Consider the following 16,794-nt stretch of genomic DNA (forward strand, 5'->3'; position numbering starts at 1 on the left):
TTCCTCTACATTTACCTTTAAAAATTATTTACTTTGCCGTGTTATGGTATCATTCTTTTCAGCACAACCTCACGTGTCTGAATCTGCAGTTATGTTTTCATTTTGACAAACTGTATTAACACAATTGATCTAAAATCAGACAGAAAACAAAAAAGTTATATTTTTTACTGTAACAACCACGAACATGTTTAACGAATCATTTTTATAACTTTAAATGTAAATATAAATTTGAAAATTATACACACAAGTTTTGCAAACAACAAAGTTATTTGCAGCCATTTACCTTTTACCCTTTTTTTAATAACCATTAAACTATTTCCAGAACAATCAGCTGTTCTGCATTCAATAAGACGCCACACGAATTATTTGTGCGACTCCAAAATAATAATTAGTGTCCAGTATAAAGGAGAAGATCACAGCCTGATACCTGCAGGTCTGACAGCAGCTCATAAGCAGAGAGTGCTCGCTGCTGTCCGTAGACAGTCAACATGAAACTATTGAGGAACAAACACGCGTATATATTGTTTATCATGACTCTGGTTTTACTGGCCTATCAACACAGTTTATAAACTGGTATATGTCACCTTGTTGCTTTGTCTGTAAGTGGTCATGTGATTGTCTTACCACGACTCCTTTATTCTTCCTCAGGCAAACAGCAGCACTCATGCGATTGTTTTGCCCCCTGAGCTCCAGCTGTTGTGCCAAAAAGTGATGGTCTGTCTGCGGGAGCGCACAGCTGCTTAAAGCTGCAGCGCCCAGATTACTTACAGCTACTTCCTGCAGCTGATATAAGCTGCTGTAAGTTGAACACAGCTTCAACCGTCTGTTTGTTGAAAAATAGTAACGGACCGCCCCACATTTTCTTGTTAGTAATTGTAACGGCGTTGTAACGATAGGAATAGTAATTAGATTACTCTTTACTGAAAAAGTAGTGCCGTTACTCCCATTACTGGTAACGAGCAGCCTGCAGAGCTCTCCAACCACCCCGTCTTTAAAGCCCATGAAAGGTTTTCCTTTGCATGGTGAACTTTGGTGACAGAGTGCAGAGGAAGTGCTCTGTCTGCGTCACGTTAAAGGAATCTGAACTCCATCACGTTCTGTATTTCCAGCCTTTACTGGGGAAATGTCTGTTCTTCCTGAGAACCACTGAGAAGGCCATAACCACCGCTAACGTGCAGCAGGTCAGTAACTGGTCTGGGTCACCTCCTCACCTGCACATTTAACAAACCGCACAGACCTCATTGGTTGACTGTGACGTGGATGCAGCCAATCATTCTGATCTTCTCGTGCAACCTGATGTTTCCAGGAAGTGAACTTTGGCGTGTTGGACTGCGGCGGCGGCGTCCTGAACAGTCTGGAAACTCTGCTGACTCACATCATGTTACCTGCTCTCAGGTCGCAGCAGGTAAAACACCTCCATCCATTCAGGCTTTCACTGAGCACAAAAAGGGAGATGTTTTAAGCTTCCAGTGATCACATGACGCCATATATGAAGACTTTGTTGATGGTGGGAAGGAAGAACTCTCTTTAAACAGGAAGAGACTGAAAGCAAAGAAAGGGGCAGGGAGGGGCAGCCATGAGGGGTCAATCCTGTGAAGAGAAGCCAGTGTAGGAGAAATCTGCTCTCTCTTTCTAGTCCCTGTCAGGACTCTTGCTGCAGCATTTTGGATTAACTGAAGGCTTTTCAGGGAGTTTTTTGGACATCCTGATAATAATGAATTACAGTCGTCCAGCCTGGAAGTAATAAATGCATGAACTAGTTTTTCAGCGTCACTCTGAGACAGGATATTTCTAACTTTAGAGATGTTGCACAAATGGAAGAACGCAGTCTTACATGTTTGTTTAATATGTGCGTTGAAGGACATGTGCTGGTCAAACATGACTCCAAGGTTCCTCACAGTGTTACTGGAGGCCACACCTTGGGCTCATCTGTACCTGCTGGTTTCTCTTTGTGGGCTTTGACTGTAGAGCAGCTGTTACATAATGATCCATGAAAAGTCTTATTTGTGTGCAGTGCTCCTCCTGATGCTTTTGGCTGTGAATGAGGTAAAAAGTGAAACAGGAAAACACATTAACCTTTGTTGTTATTGCTGACCTTTGACCCTGTGCCCAGTCGTGGGGCTCTGTGCAGGACGGCGCCTCGTGTCCACACGTCCGGTCCTTCCTGTCCTCGGTGGATCAGTTTGTCAGTAATCTGAGCTCAGCCCGACTGAACATGGAGAGAAAGTTGCAGCTGCAGCACGTGGAGCTTCCTGACGCCATCAGCCAGCTGAGCAGCCCTGCAGACTACAGAGCAGCAGGTATGAAGCTCAAGCTGTTCACATCTCACACAAACAATAAGACTGTTGGAAATACAGGAAACATCATTTAAAGCTTTAAAAATCAACTCTCAGGTAAATCAAACCAGTTTATCTGTGGAAGCTGAAGGAAGCATCTGACCTGAGACGATGGCTTCTTTGAAATAATGAGTCCGTGTTCACGCGTGTTTAGAGGAACTCGTGTGTTTCGCTCTCAGCCAATAACAGTGAGCTGGTGGAGCGTCTGGAGGAGGTGTCGACCCTGTGGACCAATCAAATCAAGCAGGTGCTGACGGAGAGCGAGCAGATGAGGAAAGAGGCCGACGACGTCGGGCCGTCGGCCGAGCTGGAGCGCTGGAAGAGCCGCACGGTGACCTTCAACAGGTAGACGCGTCCTCTCAGCTGGATCTCCTGTAGCGTCAGCATTTACAGGTTTCACTTTAAACTCAGTTTATCAAACATGATCTGACGTCTGTGGACAGAAGCTCCTCAGACCTGCAACAGTTTAGTCTCCACTCTGAGACTTCAGGACAAAACCACTTTTACACAATATAACTTTCTGTTCTTTCTCTTTCTGCTCTTTAAAGTTGAAATGTTCCAAAATATTCATGTTTGTTTGTTTGTAGAATAGTTTTTAACCCTTTCATGCATGAATTATGACGACATCAATCAGGATTTATTCTTTAGTATTTTTATTCATCTTTAGGGATGAAAACAGATTTTTGAACTTCATTTTTTTAAACATGCATTTTTCCATCTTGGTTTGAAGAAATGTTTTGTGCACGTACACTGGCTGACCAGTAGGTGGCAGGTATGGCGCGACACATCAGAGTCCAATGTAGAGGTTTATGTGCAAGTACAACATCAACACTGTGTGTGTGTGTGTGTGTGTGTGTGTGTGTGTGTGTGTGTGTGTGTGTGTGTGTGTGTGTGTGTGTGTGTGTGTGCTGCAGTGAATCTCTGACTGCTGTAATCTGAATGCGGCGTATCAGCGAAGCTTCCACAGCGTCAGAGACAAACTGAGAGGAAACCTGAGAACAGACAGTTTGACTTCAGGTGATCAGTAACTGACTCTGAGTCAGAGCGTGTCAGCAGCGTCACGCTAACCTTTACACACGTGTGTGCGTGTTTTCAGTGAGAACTACATCTTCGGGAAGTTTGACTCTTTCTGCCGCCGTCTGGAGAAGATGGCCGACATGGCGTCCACGCTGGAGAGCCTGGCTGCTCTGCAGAGCATGAAGGTGGATGATTGTCAGATTAGAAACAAGTGACTCCATCAGATATTCATCAATGCACAATAATAATTATAATAAGACATTTATAATATAAAAATGGTCGAATTAAAGTCGATGCAAAGCTACAGTGATGAATGGACATTTGTAATGATCTTGTATAAATGTATTTCCTCCTTTTATTATTTATTAATCGTGTCAAAAGTCTATTTTCCAGAAATGAGACGGATTCAAACTGAGCTCAGGTGTGTTTCAGGTGGAGGGCGTGGAGAAGATCTGTGTTCGCTACCAGACCATCGTCTCCACAACTGAATCCAAGACCTGTGACGTCCTGGATCAGCGCAAACTGGAGGAGATTTCAAGGGGAAACAATAGAATCAGATAAACAGAATAACATACGAGACAAAATAGAAAAATACTATATCTGTCATTTATGACAATAATCATTGAATTATACTTTGAATCTCAGCGTTTACGTGAATCCTAGTTTGGTCTTCACAGTATTGGCCAACAATAACAATGATTGATTGGATCATTACTCACATTTCTTTTTTAAAATCAGCTGAGAAAAGATCTCATTTCAGTTTTTCATCAGAGGTGAAGGTCACCGACTGCCAGACAGTCACAGGACTTACAAAGATACAGAAGACTTGATTTTCAGTCTCATGTGCATCCCTGTGCTCTGCTGCCAAAACTGAATCTGGATTTATTTGAAAATTCTGAAATGATTCTGATCATTCTCCACTTTTATTATTATGGTCTGTGTGTCAGATTGGGCCTGAATATTCTTCCAGATATGCTTCCTGACAGAAATCTTCTTCTGTTCTTAATCCTGTGTTTGTGGAGCAGCTTTGTGCTTTCAGTGTCTGTAAAAGTGTGTTAAGAAAACCAAAAAGGCTCCACAGTGTGTTTGTGCTTTGGTGTTTTAATGGTTTCTTCTTCTTTGTAATAATAGAAAAGCTGGTGCTCAGAGGAAGAGGGCGGCTTTACTTGGTGTCAGTGACAGAAATGAAAAGAAGCTGAAACGAGTGAGAAGGACGATGAAGGAAACATCTGTGCTGTGTCTGCTCTGTAAGGAGAATCTCTGTGTTTCTTTGAATTCTTGCACTTTGACTGTCGGCTCTCCTGATAACTGATGATGGAGGAGAAGACATGAAAACAAAACAGCTGAATAGAAACTACTGACTCTGCAGGACCCGTTGTCCTCAGTCACCATGTTGACCTCAAAAGGTCTCAATCACAAATGTGGTGTTACAGATGTCACCAATTACAAGCCAAATGTTGTGTATTACAAATGTATTATTATCATGTAATTGTAAGTTTGTATGCTGTCTCATCATCACGTTCTTTTGAACACTTCACCTTTTAAAAGACTGAAAATGATAAGAAATGAGAGGCAGAGTGAAGAGAAGGGGCTCGACACACATCCTTGGGGAGCCTGTGTTCAGTGTTCTTGTGCTGGAGGTGTTGCTGCCGACCTGTCTGCTGTCTTCCTCTCAGGACATCCAGCAGCCAGTGACACAGCGAGGTGCTGATGCCCAGCAGATCCAGTTTGTGAATGAGTTGCTGGGGAAAGATGGTGTTGAACGCTGAAGTCTGTGAACATCATTCTAACGTATGAGTGTCCAGATGTGTGAGGGCTGAATAAGAGGGCAGTTGAAATCGCATCATCGGTCGAGCGGTTTGAGCGGTATGTGACTGACATGGATCCAGGTTGGAGGGAAGTTTTGATTTGATGCATGACTAACTGTTCAAAGCTCTTCATAATGATGGAGGTGAGTGGGACCGGACAGTCATCCTTCATGCAGGAGGGACACGACTACTTCAGCACAGGAATGATGGTGGAGAGTTTGAGGCTTGTGAGAACAACAGCCTGACTCAGTGAAGGATTAAAGATGTCTGTGAAGTATGATTGGACTACAAATGTTCCAACCAACGTTCATCAGTCCTATAAATGAGATGGTGATATTCACACAGGTCACTTTTTGATGGGCGGAGCAATGTAATCATGCACTGACTGATTTTACACGTTTGGTTTTTAAATGCTTTTCTTGTTTGTTTCACTACTAATATAGCTACTTTTGGATTATTTCTGTATTTATTTATGTGAGATGTTCTTTTTTTATTTTGTGTTTGTTATTTGGTCGAGTGTGTGAGACAGATAAAGACTGGAACGGCCTGTAAACACAGTTATAGTGGAAAAAAGAAGCCAGTTTCTCTGTTTCCCTCCCACTGTGGTGTTTTTGTTCTAAATTTGAATCAAATGTTTTGGGTTTTTCTGAACACAGACTGCTGCCTGTGCACTTGTGCCTTAATTAAAAAACAAATATTTGATGGAAGTTGAGTCTCTGAAGGCACACAGGTGTTTGTGCCAAGCAGGAGCTCTCTTTAAAGCACTTGTTGGTAAAAATGAATCCATTCAGTGTGACTGGACCTTCATGTTCTCTACCTGATCTCCCCTGATGGCTTTTTTTACCCATGTTACACTACAGTGCTATTGATCCGTATCATCCCCTCCCTGCTCAGCATGACCTCCATGACTGTTAGTAATAAAATGTGCGCACGGGAGCATCATCATCATCACAGTGGAGCTTCATCACAGCTTAATCTGTAGGAGTTGTGCGGGACTGTGGGTGTTCAGAGGATGTGAAATGGCACTGCCTCTATAATCTGAGTTTTCTCTTGGACTACAAGAGCTAATCTGCCCATGGGGCCTCTTAAAGCAACACAACAGTCTATTCATCCAAGGCTGCTACTAAACGAGATGCGCAGATGTGGCCATACATCATTCTCCATATGTGATCCTCTCGGGCACCTGCTTTAGGCACTTGTAGCATCAAATTAATCCCCCCCCTTTATGTGGTGTAAAGGGAAATAAGGGCACAAGAGAATGAGTGTAAACTATCAAAGGTGGACAGGAGGGCAAATGATGATGAATATCCACCGCGTCACTGCTTGGGAATCTAGTCAACAAGTCTTCGGCTTTCCAGTTCTCCTTTCTTCTGTTGTGTGTGTGCGCGTGTGTGCGTGCAGTTGTGTACCAGAGAGAGAGAGACCTGCTCCACAAGAAGGAGGGAGAGAGGAGCGAGAGAAAGAGGAAGGCTGCGTGTAGTTACATGCAAACTGCATCTGCATCTCTCTGAGACTGAGCTCAGTACTGCTGCTGTTAGAACACATGTTTTCAGAGCCGTTGCAGGGGAGATATGAACTTAAAAAACAAAAACATGCTTGGACACTGCCAGCATCATGGACGGGTTTTTAAATCCCACACAGTTGCAAAGCAGAAGATGAAGCGTCGCCAAATATGTTTCCAAACCAACTTCCTTCCAAGCCAAAGAAGAAAATATGATGTCCAAATCACGGACAAGCAGCATCCCACAGCTGTTTATGTTTTTAAACCGATTCTGCACAGAGAAGCATTTTTTGAAAACTGTATTGATTAGGGCTGTTCGATATAACGATATGTGTCGGATGACGATACAAAAACATCTATCGTTTCATTTTACGCTATCGTTTGTTTCGTGGTGTCACAAAATAAACTGTTTACAGCAATATTTTTTCATGTTTTGATGGTCACTGTAGAGGCTATATTCATTTCTTAAAGTTCTCTTTCTCTTATATTTAATATAACCACACTACGGACGGACAAGCGCCTGTTTTTATGCGTTGTCGTTAGCAACAACGATGGTAAAACCATCGACTGTCCGCTTGTTTATTTTCCACATAAACCTTTCACAATAAAGCCATAAAGCCTGTTGAGACTTTTCAAAATAAACTGAATCACGTGAAAGATGCAGAGTGTTTACAGATGAGAAGCAAAAACTAAAGCTTAGACTCAAACGTTAGAACAGGCTTGTCCCTGCAGCACGCCGTGTAATAAATACTCACAAAGAAAACGGCGGCCGTTACAACTTATGTCTAAAAATGTATCGTTTCAATTAAAACACTCGACTCCAGGTACACGACGCCCAGCTTGAAACACTTCACGCAAGTCGAGCTGCCCGAGATTCACAGAATTTACAGAAAATGTTACATTTTTGCAGGAGCGATTCTAGGATCAGAGCTTTGGGGGGCTGAGCACCCAGAGAGCTGCCCAGCCAGCCAAGATACACTTTACTCGTCACAATGAGACTTCTTCCCCGTCTCTGTCGGTCCCTGCATCCTCCCTGTCCTCATCGTCTGTTGTCTTCGTCTCCTTTATCAGTCATCATAATTTTACCATCTCTGTGCAAGTCTGCAAATTTCTTTATTAAATCAAAAGATTATTAAATCCATCAAGTCTCTCTGTGCCTGGATCCTCGTCACAAAACATGACATCACTGTTTTGTACTTTTTAACAATTTAATCCCACATTTGTGAAAGAAAAGCAAAACACTTTTTTGAAAAGTCTGTAACAAAACCATCAAATCTGATCAAGGTTATTTAAATGCTGCCAAAGAAGAATGGATTGGAATAAAAAAAATACATATCCTAACCTTAATTACTGGAGGAGAATAATGAATGATGCTCATAGTGAGTAAGAAGTAAACTGAGTGCATATTTTGGACAGAGATTCACTTTTAATGTGTTTGTATAATATAATACAGATACATAAAAAATATAATTACATTAATAAATAAATAAATTATTACAAATAAATTATTACAAAATATTTAAAAAATGAATATAAAAATGGAGGCAACTTTGCCTGTGGTAGAATGTATACAATGCATGAAAAAATCTTTACTGCAGATACTAATTTTGTGTTTTTAGATTTATGAGTTTCATGCTTTCATAGTGGTGCTTGGGAGAGCTTGACATTTTTATCAGGTGGTCCACACTGTAAAAAGTGTGAAAAACACTGATAAGTGTATGTGTGCTTCTGGAAAACATTTAAAGGTGCAGTACAGAATCTTTGAAACAAGCTTAAAACATTTGTAGAATATAAACAGAGCATCTGCTTCTCTTTACAGCTCCTCACTCCACCAGGGCTGTTTGGCTCTTTCTGATAGTGTGCAAATGTGATGTACGTACTGCGGCAGTCATACAGACAACTGGACGGTCCAAAAGTTGGCCGACCTATTACTGGCTGAGGTTTTAGTAGAGTTGTGGCTGAACCACATAAAAATATATCATTAATTTTAATCTCCCCAATCAATGATAATGTTATGTTGGAATGTTGTTAAAGAGGGTCAAAATGTTTCAACCCAGTTTGTTTTGCAGATTCTGTACAGCAGCTTTAATATAGGGAGAACACAACTTCCAGATATTGTGAGTAAAATCAGGTTTTTTCTCTTTGTCAGTTTAACAGTTTCTGTTGTGCCTGTCACTATTCCCTGTCTGTTTTCTTACCTGGTTCTTCCTGACCTTGTACTTTCTCCTCACGTTCCCCTCTTTCCTCTCTCCCTCTTTCGACTGACAATCATACACAAATAGATTCTATTCAATCAGATGAAAAATTAAATTAATATGAAAAAATACTATTAAGATCACTAACAAAAAGTCCTCTCTCAGTCTACTTTCAACCAAAAGGCAAATAACCAAACCACACGAACATCTAATAAAAGATATAAACATTGAAACACTGATCCAACATTATTCTTGATTCACGGATCATTTGATCTTACACTTTTTCCTGAATGTGGCTCCTTTTTTTGAAAAAACTTCCTTATATCCATTATGAACCTGGCTGTCTCTCTGTACACAAACACACACACACGCACGCACACACACACACACACACACACACACACACACACACACACACACACACACACACACACACACACACACACACAACAGGAGTTATAAGGTTAATGGGCATTCAGTCAGTTAGCTAGTTAGCATCCATTTAAAACAGGACAGTGGTAACAACAGCAGCTACGGACAATTATAAGTTTTAGATTTTAAATAGGCTGTATACATTTCAATGGGAGCAACAGGACGGTCAAATGTCGCTGATTTTACTACAGAGCAGGACGGATTGTAGGGTAGCAAACATCGTGGGAAAACACGCTTTCAACACTGCAGGTTACCTGGTGTAATGTTTTTCAGCTAAAAGAAACATGGCCTGACTCCTACCTAACTATATAAAGAGTAACTGAAGGTTAAATGCAGCCAATATGTCCTGTTTTAAGCCAGGCACTTACACCTCCGCTCTGCTGCGTCTCAGCCACCATCCTCTGGCAGAAAGGGCGCTAAAGCCAGAGCAGGGGAGAGCTGGAACAAACCACTTTAGGAGGGGGGGGAGGTTATCTATACTTTTGTTGTTAAAGTGTTACGTCTCAACCAAGTCTGTATGCTTTTTATATTTTTAGTAGTGTGTCACACAAACAGCAAATATTGTCAAAAAAGTAAGAAATCTTTGGGGGTGCTTTGATTCATTTTGGGGGGTGCTGAAGCACCCAGGCTAACTGGGAACATTCCCGCATCAATCAAGTCAAACTTCTGTTATTGAAGCTAGCCGCCCACAATGGTGGAGAGAAAAGTTGATTCTGAAAGCAGAGCCTTTCAGCGCCAGTGGGAGACTGAATATATGTTTACAGACATGCTGGTAAACCCATGTATCTTATTAGTGGAGCTAATGTGGCTGTAATTAAGGAATTTAATTTAAGACGGCACTTCGAGACAAAACGTCAGGATAACCTGAAAAACCTAAATGCAGAGCAGAAACTACAGAAAGTAGAAGAGCTAAAGAAGAATCTGACATTTCAGCAGACGTTTGTCACTGTGATAGATTGATTATTTGTTGAAGTTCATAATGGAGTAAAAAGTTGTGGTTAAAAGTTACCCAATATATTATTCAATTTATTTCAAATATGTAAATATATAAACAAGGGTAAACGAAGTCCCATCAAAGAGATGTAATGTAACACAGGCTAAAATAGTTAAAAGAGTTCATGACTATGTTCAACCGGATAATAATCCTTAATGCGACTACAACCTGTGTAACATTCAATCTGTGATCTACTTGTTGAGCCTGGGGAATAATCCATGTGATTTAGTGATCACGATTGATTAGTTATGCCTGCCGTTGCCGGAAGGGGGAGCTCTGGCCACGAAGCAATGAAGCTGCTGAAGGAGAAGCATCGTGTCTGAGCGTCGTCATTGACTTATCCCCTTTTCAGCCCCTTTTCAGGGTGTAACATCACCAGAGCAAAATCACAAAGTGAAGCTGTTGTGAGAGCAAGTTTTATTGTAGCAGAGGAGCCAAATCAGCCCGATACCACTCTGAAGAGCTGCATGATGAAGCTGTGCGACGTCTTGTGTCCAAACAAAACGCAGATTTTTGCAAATGTGGGCCTGAGCAGAAATACGATTGCTGATCGGGTTTGTGAGATGGCCACTGATTTAAGAACACAGTTGTGTGAAAGAAGCAAAAACTTTATTGCTTGCTGTGGATGAAAGTACAGACATGATGGACATTGCACAGCTGGCCATCTTCATCCGTGGAGAGGAAATACTGAACATTAAATCGATGCACGGGACAACGACAGGGAAAGACATTTTTGAAAACGTATGTTAAAGTGTAACCGACATGAAACTGCCCTTGTGTGTGCTTTTTTTGCTTTTTCTGGGGGTTTTGGCAGCATGTTCATATTTCTAACTTGCATAATTTTGACAGGATATATTTTTATGAAGAGCAAAGTATTTAAAGTTTATTTAATCTGGAATATTATTCCTGTCTGTTTTTATTCATATTTATGTTTAAAAAAAACATTGTTTTAGTGTGTTCAATAAATGTTTATCTTGTTTGGCCCACGACCTAAAGTGTGCCTTGAGTTTTGGCCCCCTGTGCGATTGAGTTTGACGCCCCTGATCTAATCTGACTGAGCTGGAGCTGTTTTGCAAAGAAGAATGTGCAAAGATTTCAGTCTGTAGATGTGCAAAGCTGGTAGAGACAGACCCTAAAAGACTGGCAGCTGGAACTGCAGCAAAAGCTGGTTCTACAAAGTATTGACTCAGGGGCTGAATAATTACACACACCCCACTTTGCAGTTATTTATTTGTAAAAAATGTTTGGAATCATGTATGATTTTCGTTCCACTTCTCACGTGTGCACCACTTTGTGTTGGTCTTTCACGTGGAATTCCACTAACATTGATTCATGTTTGTGGCTGTAATGTGACAAAATGTGGAAAAGTTCATGGGGGCCGAATATTTTTGCAAGCCACTGTGTCACGATCCTGGGTCTTATGACCCAGTGTTTTGAGTTTTAGTTCTTTTGATGTTTATAGTGTATGTTTAAGCTTATTAGGTTTCCTATGTTCGTTTGCTTATTAGCTCCCCCTTGTGTTTTCAACCCCTGTGAAGTCTCCCTTGCCCTTCGTGTGTTTCATGTCTGTTGTCTTATGTTGTCATGTCTGCCTCTCGTGTTTCCTGTTTTATTTTGAAGAGATCTCGTGTTTTTATATTATGGATTATGTTTTGAGTCCTTTGTTGTACTGTTTCCTGTTTCCCTAGATTTCAGTTATGGTTATCATAGGTTTAGTTCTTTGGCTTTGTAATATGGCTTCCCTGTGTTCAATGTTGTGTCTACTGTGACCTCTTTATACCATGTTTCTGGTCCCTATGTTCTGTCTTCTCAGTTGCTGTTAAGTTTGCATGTTTAGAGTTCAGTGTGTTTCCTGTTTTATTTTGAAGGTCCATGTCTCATGTGAGTGTTTCTAGTTTTGCTTCCCTTGTCTCGTCCAGCCTGATTACTCCCAGCTGTGCTCTCCTTCTGTGTCTCATTCCCTCGTTATCCCTCAGTGTATTTAAGCCCTGTGTTTCTCTTTGTCAGTGTCGTAGTCTCCCTCATGGCTGTGTTTCCCTGTGTGTCAGGTTATCCATGCCCCAGTTTAGTTTTGTTATATTTTTGTGCCATTCTGCAATAAAGCAGCTTTTTGAGTTTTATTCCTGCGTGGTGAGTTTTGCGTTTGGGTCCTTCTCTTGCCTGTACACAGCCGAAACATGACACACTGTATATTTGAGACGGGCAGTTCACAGTCAGCCTGACACCTGCTGGCAGTCAGGTGATGATGACGCAGACGAGCTTTAGTCTACATCAAACATCTGTGATACCAGATTATTAATAACATGTGCAAACAAGGAAATTATAAAAAATATGAGCAGTGATTGTAAAGAACAGTGTGTTTCAAAAAATGCAATTTTATCCCTTTGTCAACATACGAGGCTAACTCACCAAAGTCCCCGAAACTTTCAGTTCTGCTCCATCTTTTTAGCACCAAATCACAAGAACAGTGACCTCAAAGCATTTTGTACTCGACTGAAATAGTTTACATTAATACAGAGGAAATGCTAACAATCACGGCTCCCTGTGAACAAGCACTTAGCAACAGTGCGAAGGAAAAACTCCCTTGTAACAGGAGGAAACCTCCAGCAGGTCCAAGCTCAGGGAGGCGCGGCCATCTGCTGGTGTATTGGTGGTAAAAGGAGGGAGAAAAGGAAAAGAAAGCACGGGGAGACGCCACAACACACAGACTAAAGGAAAGGGGGGACAAAATTCACTGGCAGTGCTGATATAGAAACATGTGGGCAGTGAAAACATTTCCAAGTTCTTGTATTTATTTTTAAATCCTTCTATTTTCTCACCCCACCTACCTGTCTGAGCTGCGTTACTCCTACTGATGAGAGGTCACATGAAGGTGCTTTTCAACTTGATAAATTACCCCAGACTTTTTCAATCAATAGGTAAGAGTGTGTTCACATGAAAGAGGCAGTGTTCCCATGTTTACGATTCTGACCAATCAGAAACAGACACAGGTCTATTGGCATCAGAGCCACTGATGGTGTGTGTGTGTCCATGACTCACACAGAAATCAAAGCGACGCCCAGACAAGAGGCCACCTTTCGCTGTCCGTGTCCCAGAGCTGCAGCCATCACCCTGCTGCAGTGGAGCAGACGTGGCCTGGATCCTCTGTTCTATCGTAACTTGTTTCAAAGACAGCAGCCTGAGTCCTTTGGAGACCGAGTGGAGTTGAAGGATGGAGACCTCACTTTGATTCTGAAGAACGTCATCATCAGCGATAACGGCACAAACAAGTGTCGGATTGTGTTCAGGAACAAAAACAGCACAGAGAGATCGTTCAGTGCTTCATCAAGCTCACAGTGAGGCCTCGGGTGAGTTTGGATCATCCTACTACTGCTGTTACTGCAAAACATACAGAAAATGCAAAAAATCCTCTTGATTTTCTCATGTTAAATATTCCAGTTCTTTGATCTTTGGGCTGAAGGAAGAACAGCACTCGGTGTATAAATGCTCAATCAACAATCTCTTTATTCCAGACAAACACTTTGACCATAAACCATCCGGATGGGGAGATGAGCGCGGGAGGGTGTCCGCCTGATCTCCAAGTGTCTGAGCGTTTCTCACATTCTTATAGCTTCAGCCCCTCCAAGCTAAACATCCACATTCTTTCTCTCTCAGTGAGCCTGAGTTATGACCTCGGCTTCCTGTGCAGTATGTTCTGTTCTTTTCTAATCAGACAAATAAGGCCTTGATTCTCTGAAAACAGTATTTCTTATAACTCAGCAGTATCATGCATCATAAAACAATATCATTCATTCACCATAAATCAGCAGTCTGATGTAATACAAATCAGTCTGATAAATCAAATAGTTATCACCTTCTTCTAAGTCTGGAGAATAATGCAAACTAAAACTACATAATAATTTCACAATCTTTAATTAGGGGTACAACGTGGCATAAGATAATATAATAATCTTACACTCATAGTTATGGAATTATAGAAATTTATAGTCTTGAGTAATAAACTGCAGCAATATTGATCTGACTCTAAGTTCTCATCACGAAACTCTTCTGATCATTTCATCTGAGCACACATTTGAGTGAAGTCTCACTTTAGACCACACAGATGTCAAAGTGAGGTCTGAACAAGACGTCACTCTTCAGTGTCGGGGACCCACAGATGCAGATATCACAGCATTAGAGTGGAGCAGACCCGAGCTCGAGTCAGACGGCTCTGTGTTCTTCCAAAGCCATCACTCAGATGAGAACTATCAGCACGAGTCCTTCAAATGCCGAGTGGAGCTGAGACGCTCATCCATGAAGGAGCGAGACGTTTCTGTGATTGTGAGGAACATCAGCATCAGCGATACAGGAAGATATGAATGTAAGATTACAGCCAACCACAGCATCTGTGGTGAGAGAGTCATCAAGGAGTTCAGGCACTCCATCAAGCTCACAGGCACAGACTCAGGTGAGATTCTAGAGTTGCAGGGCTTCCTCCAGAGAAGCTGTTAGAAACACAGCTGCATCTTCTTTCTCTCACACACAGAAAAGAGTGAGACAGAGTGAGGCATCAGGGAGTTTAATTACCAGCTTTAAGACAAATGAATGAGAGTGCTGAATGATAGCACTCATGAGTGGTGCAGCATGCTTTAATTACTACCCACTAGTGAATGTGTCAGCAGCTGAAACTGTATTAATGGTGATTTAAAGAAACGAGTCCCAGTGTGTAGACCAGGCAAGCTGCTTCACTTGTATGACTACCTGAACATTTGAATGTTTCCACTGGTCACTGAGGTGGTACGTTACAGGGATCCAGTCTGTTCATTTACAGGACTCTACTAGAGCTGCTTTGCATGACTCACAGTTGAAATAATGCTTCTTTGTCTGATGCAGGGCCTTGGTTCACCCCATCAGTCGTGCAGGGGGTCGTCTGCTCTGCAAAAGTGCACTTTAATGTAAACTGTGCAGCAGTGCTGCAAACTAATCCAGACGAAATAAAAGCACAATGTCAGGAGCTACTGCAGTTCAGCATCAAACGTAGGCCAAATCAATCATTAATATGATTTTCATGATCATCTTGTTTGTCTTAATGTTCTTATGATTCAAAGAAACATCCAGCAGCTGTGAGATCGGCTGTACTGATTTAAAATGAAGTGTGTACGGCCCCAAAGCCTCTGAATGAGCTGCAGATGTGTTTCAAACTCCTGTAACAAAAGCAAACATGTCTGCATACCGGCTAACTTTGTCCACACACTGTTTCTGCTCTGCAGGTTTCACAGATGAAGATGCAAATAGTGGAGGATACGGGGATGGAGGAGATTGGGTTGGACTTTCATTAATAGTTTGTCTGTTAGTTTGGGCTGTTTGTTGTTCCTGCTGCTTCCGCTGTCGTCATAATTACCTGCAAGGAACTAAAGCCATTATAGCAGCATCCTCCTGAAAACAACATCTGCTCTGCTTTTCCACAAGAATGAAGATGCAGAGGTCTGGCTTTAGGATCTGAGCTCAGATAACATCTGGAGTTTAAAGCATCATTTTAATCTTCTTCTGCACAAAATGGCTCAGTCGAGTGCTGCCAACTCCAAGAGGTTTTCGGAGGATCGGGTGATGGAGATCTATAAAGTAGGAGTAACATTATATAGCTACTATGTCAAAATTCTATAGTATGGTATATGATATGGCACAGCCCTGCTGTAAAGATCAAATGTGTGACAGTGAAAGGTGCTACAAAGAAGTCGGGAGAGAAATGCTGCAGAAAAGTCTCTTTAGCAAACAACGAGCAAACATAAAGCCCGTCCATTTCACATTTAAGGCAGGTAGTATGTTTGTTTTTCTAATGTTGACAAACTGACCCTCCATCCATCCACTTCTGCTGATCCTTTTCAGGGTCGCGGGGGCGCTGGAGCCTAACCCAGCTGTCTTAGAGCGAGACAGACTGAAGACCTGTCCAGTCCGCTGTCCCTACTAAGTGCATGTCCTTGAAACAGTGGAATAAAAACTAAAGCAATGACAAATAATGATCCTCATCATCAACATTACTACCGAAATGTGAACTAGCAAGTACAGCCTGAGCTCATAGAAACAACATCTTTGTAATCTGTAACAGTTTTGGATTTTTGGACATGTTAAACAACTTTTAAAGGGTTTTTCACAAAGATGCTGAACATTAAATGCAGGATGCCACAGACATCCATTTTAGCCAACAATCTGCCATCTTCACCTCCAGTGTTCAAATAAAATGGAGACGTTGTGACATCAGCAGGAGACAGAGATCAGCTAGAGACACGCAGACAGTTTAAGCAGGCTGCTGTTCAAGTGGAGGCTGGTATGAATCCTGCTTCTGTTTATGTTTCCTGTTGAACAAAAACTTGACCAGAAACTGACATACCAACTTTCAGACTAGCAGATCCATCCTCCTTCCCTCCATCCTCTGTGTGTCCTTCTGTCTGACCTGCAGCTGAGAAACAGGTGTGAGGTGTCAGCTGTCAGGTAGGTGATGAGTGAAGAACAGAACAGAATCCATTTCCTCTTC

General features: G+C 41.8%; 1 protein-coding gene across 1 annotated transcript; it reads left to right on the plus strand.

Moving 5' to 3' along the window:
- Window positions 1-1,360: 1,360 nt before the first annotated feature.
- On the plus strand, window positions 1,361-2,685 carry LOC146608831 (dynein axonemal heavy chain 5-like). Its single transcript, XM_085348899.1, has 3 exons — window positions 1,361-1,405; window positions 2,114-2,300; window positions 2,516-2,685. Exons 1-3 carry the CDS (start codon window positions 1,379-1,381, stop codon window positions 2,683-2,685), a joined length of 384 nt encoding a protein of 127 aa, XP_085205025.1. The 5' UTR covers window positions 1,361-1,378.
- Window positions 2,686-16,794: the final 14,109 nt, after the last annotated feature.

Source organism: Diplotaxodon limnothrissa, linkage group LG23, assembly GCF_057381915.1.
Source record: "Diplotaxodon limnothrissa isolate DT_005_m linkage group LG23, D_limnothrissa_male_GT1.1, whole genome shotgun sequence".
Lineage (NCBI taxonomy): Eukaryota > Metazoa > Chordata > Actinopteri > Cichliformes > Cichlidae > Diplotaxodon > Diplotaxodon limnothrissa.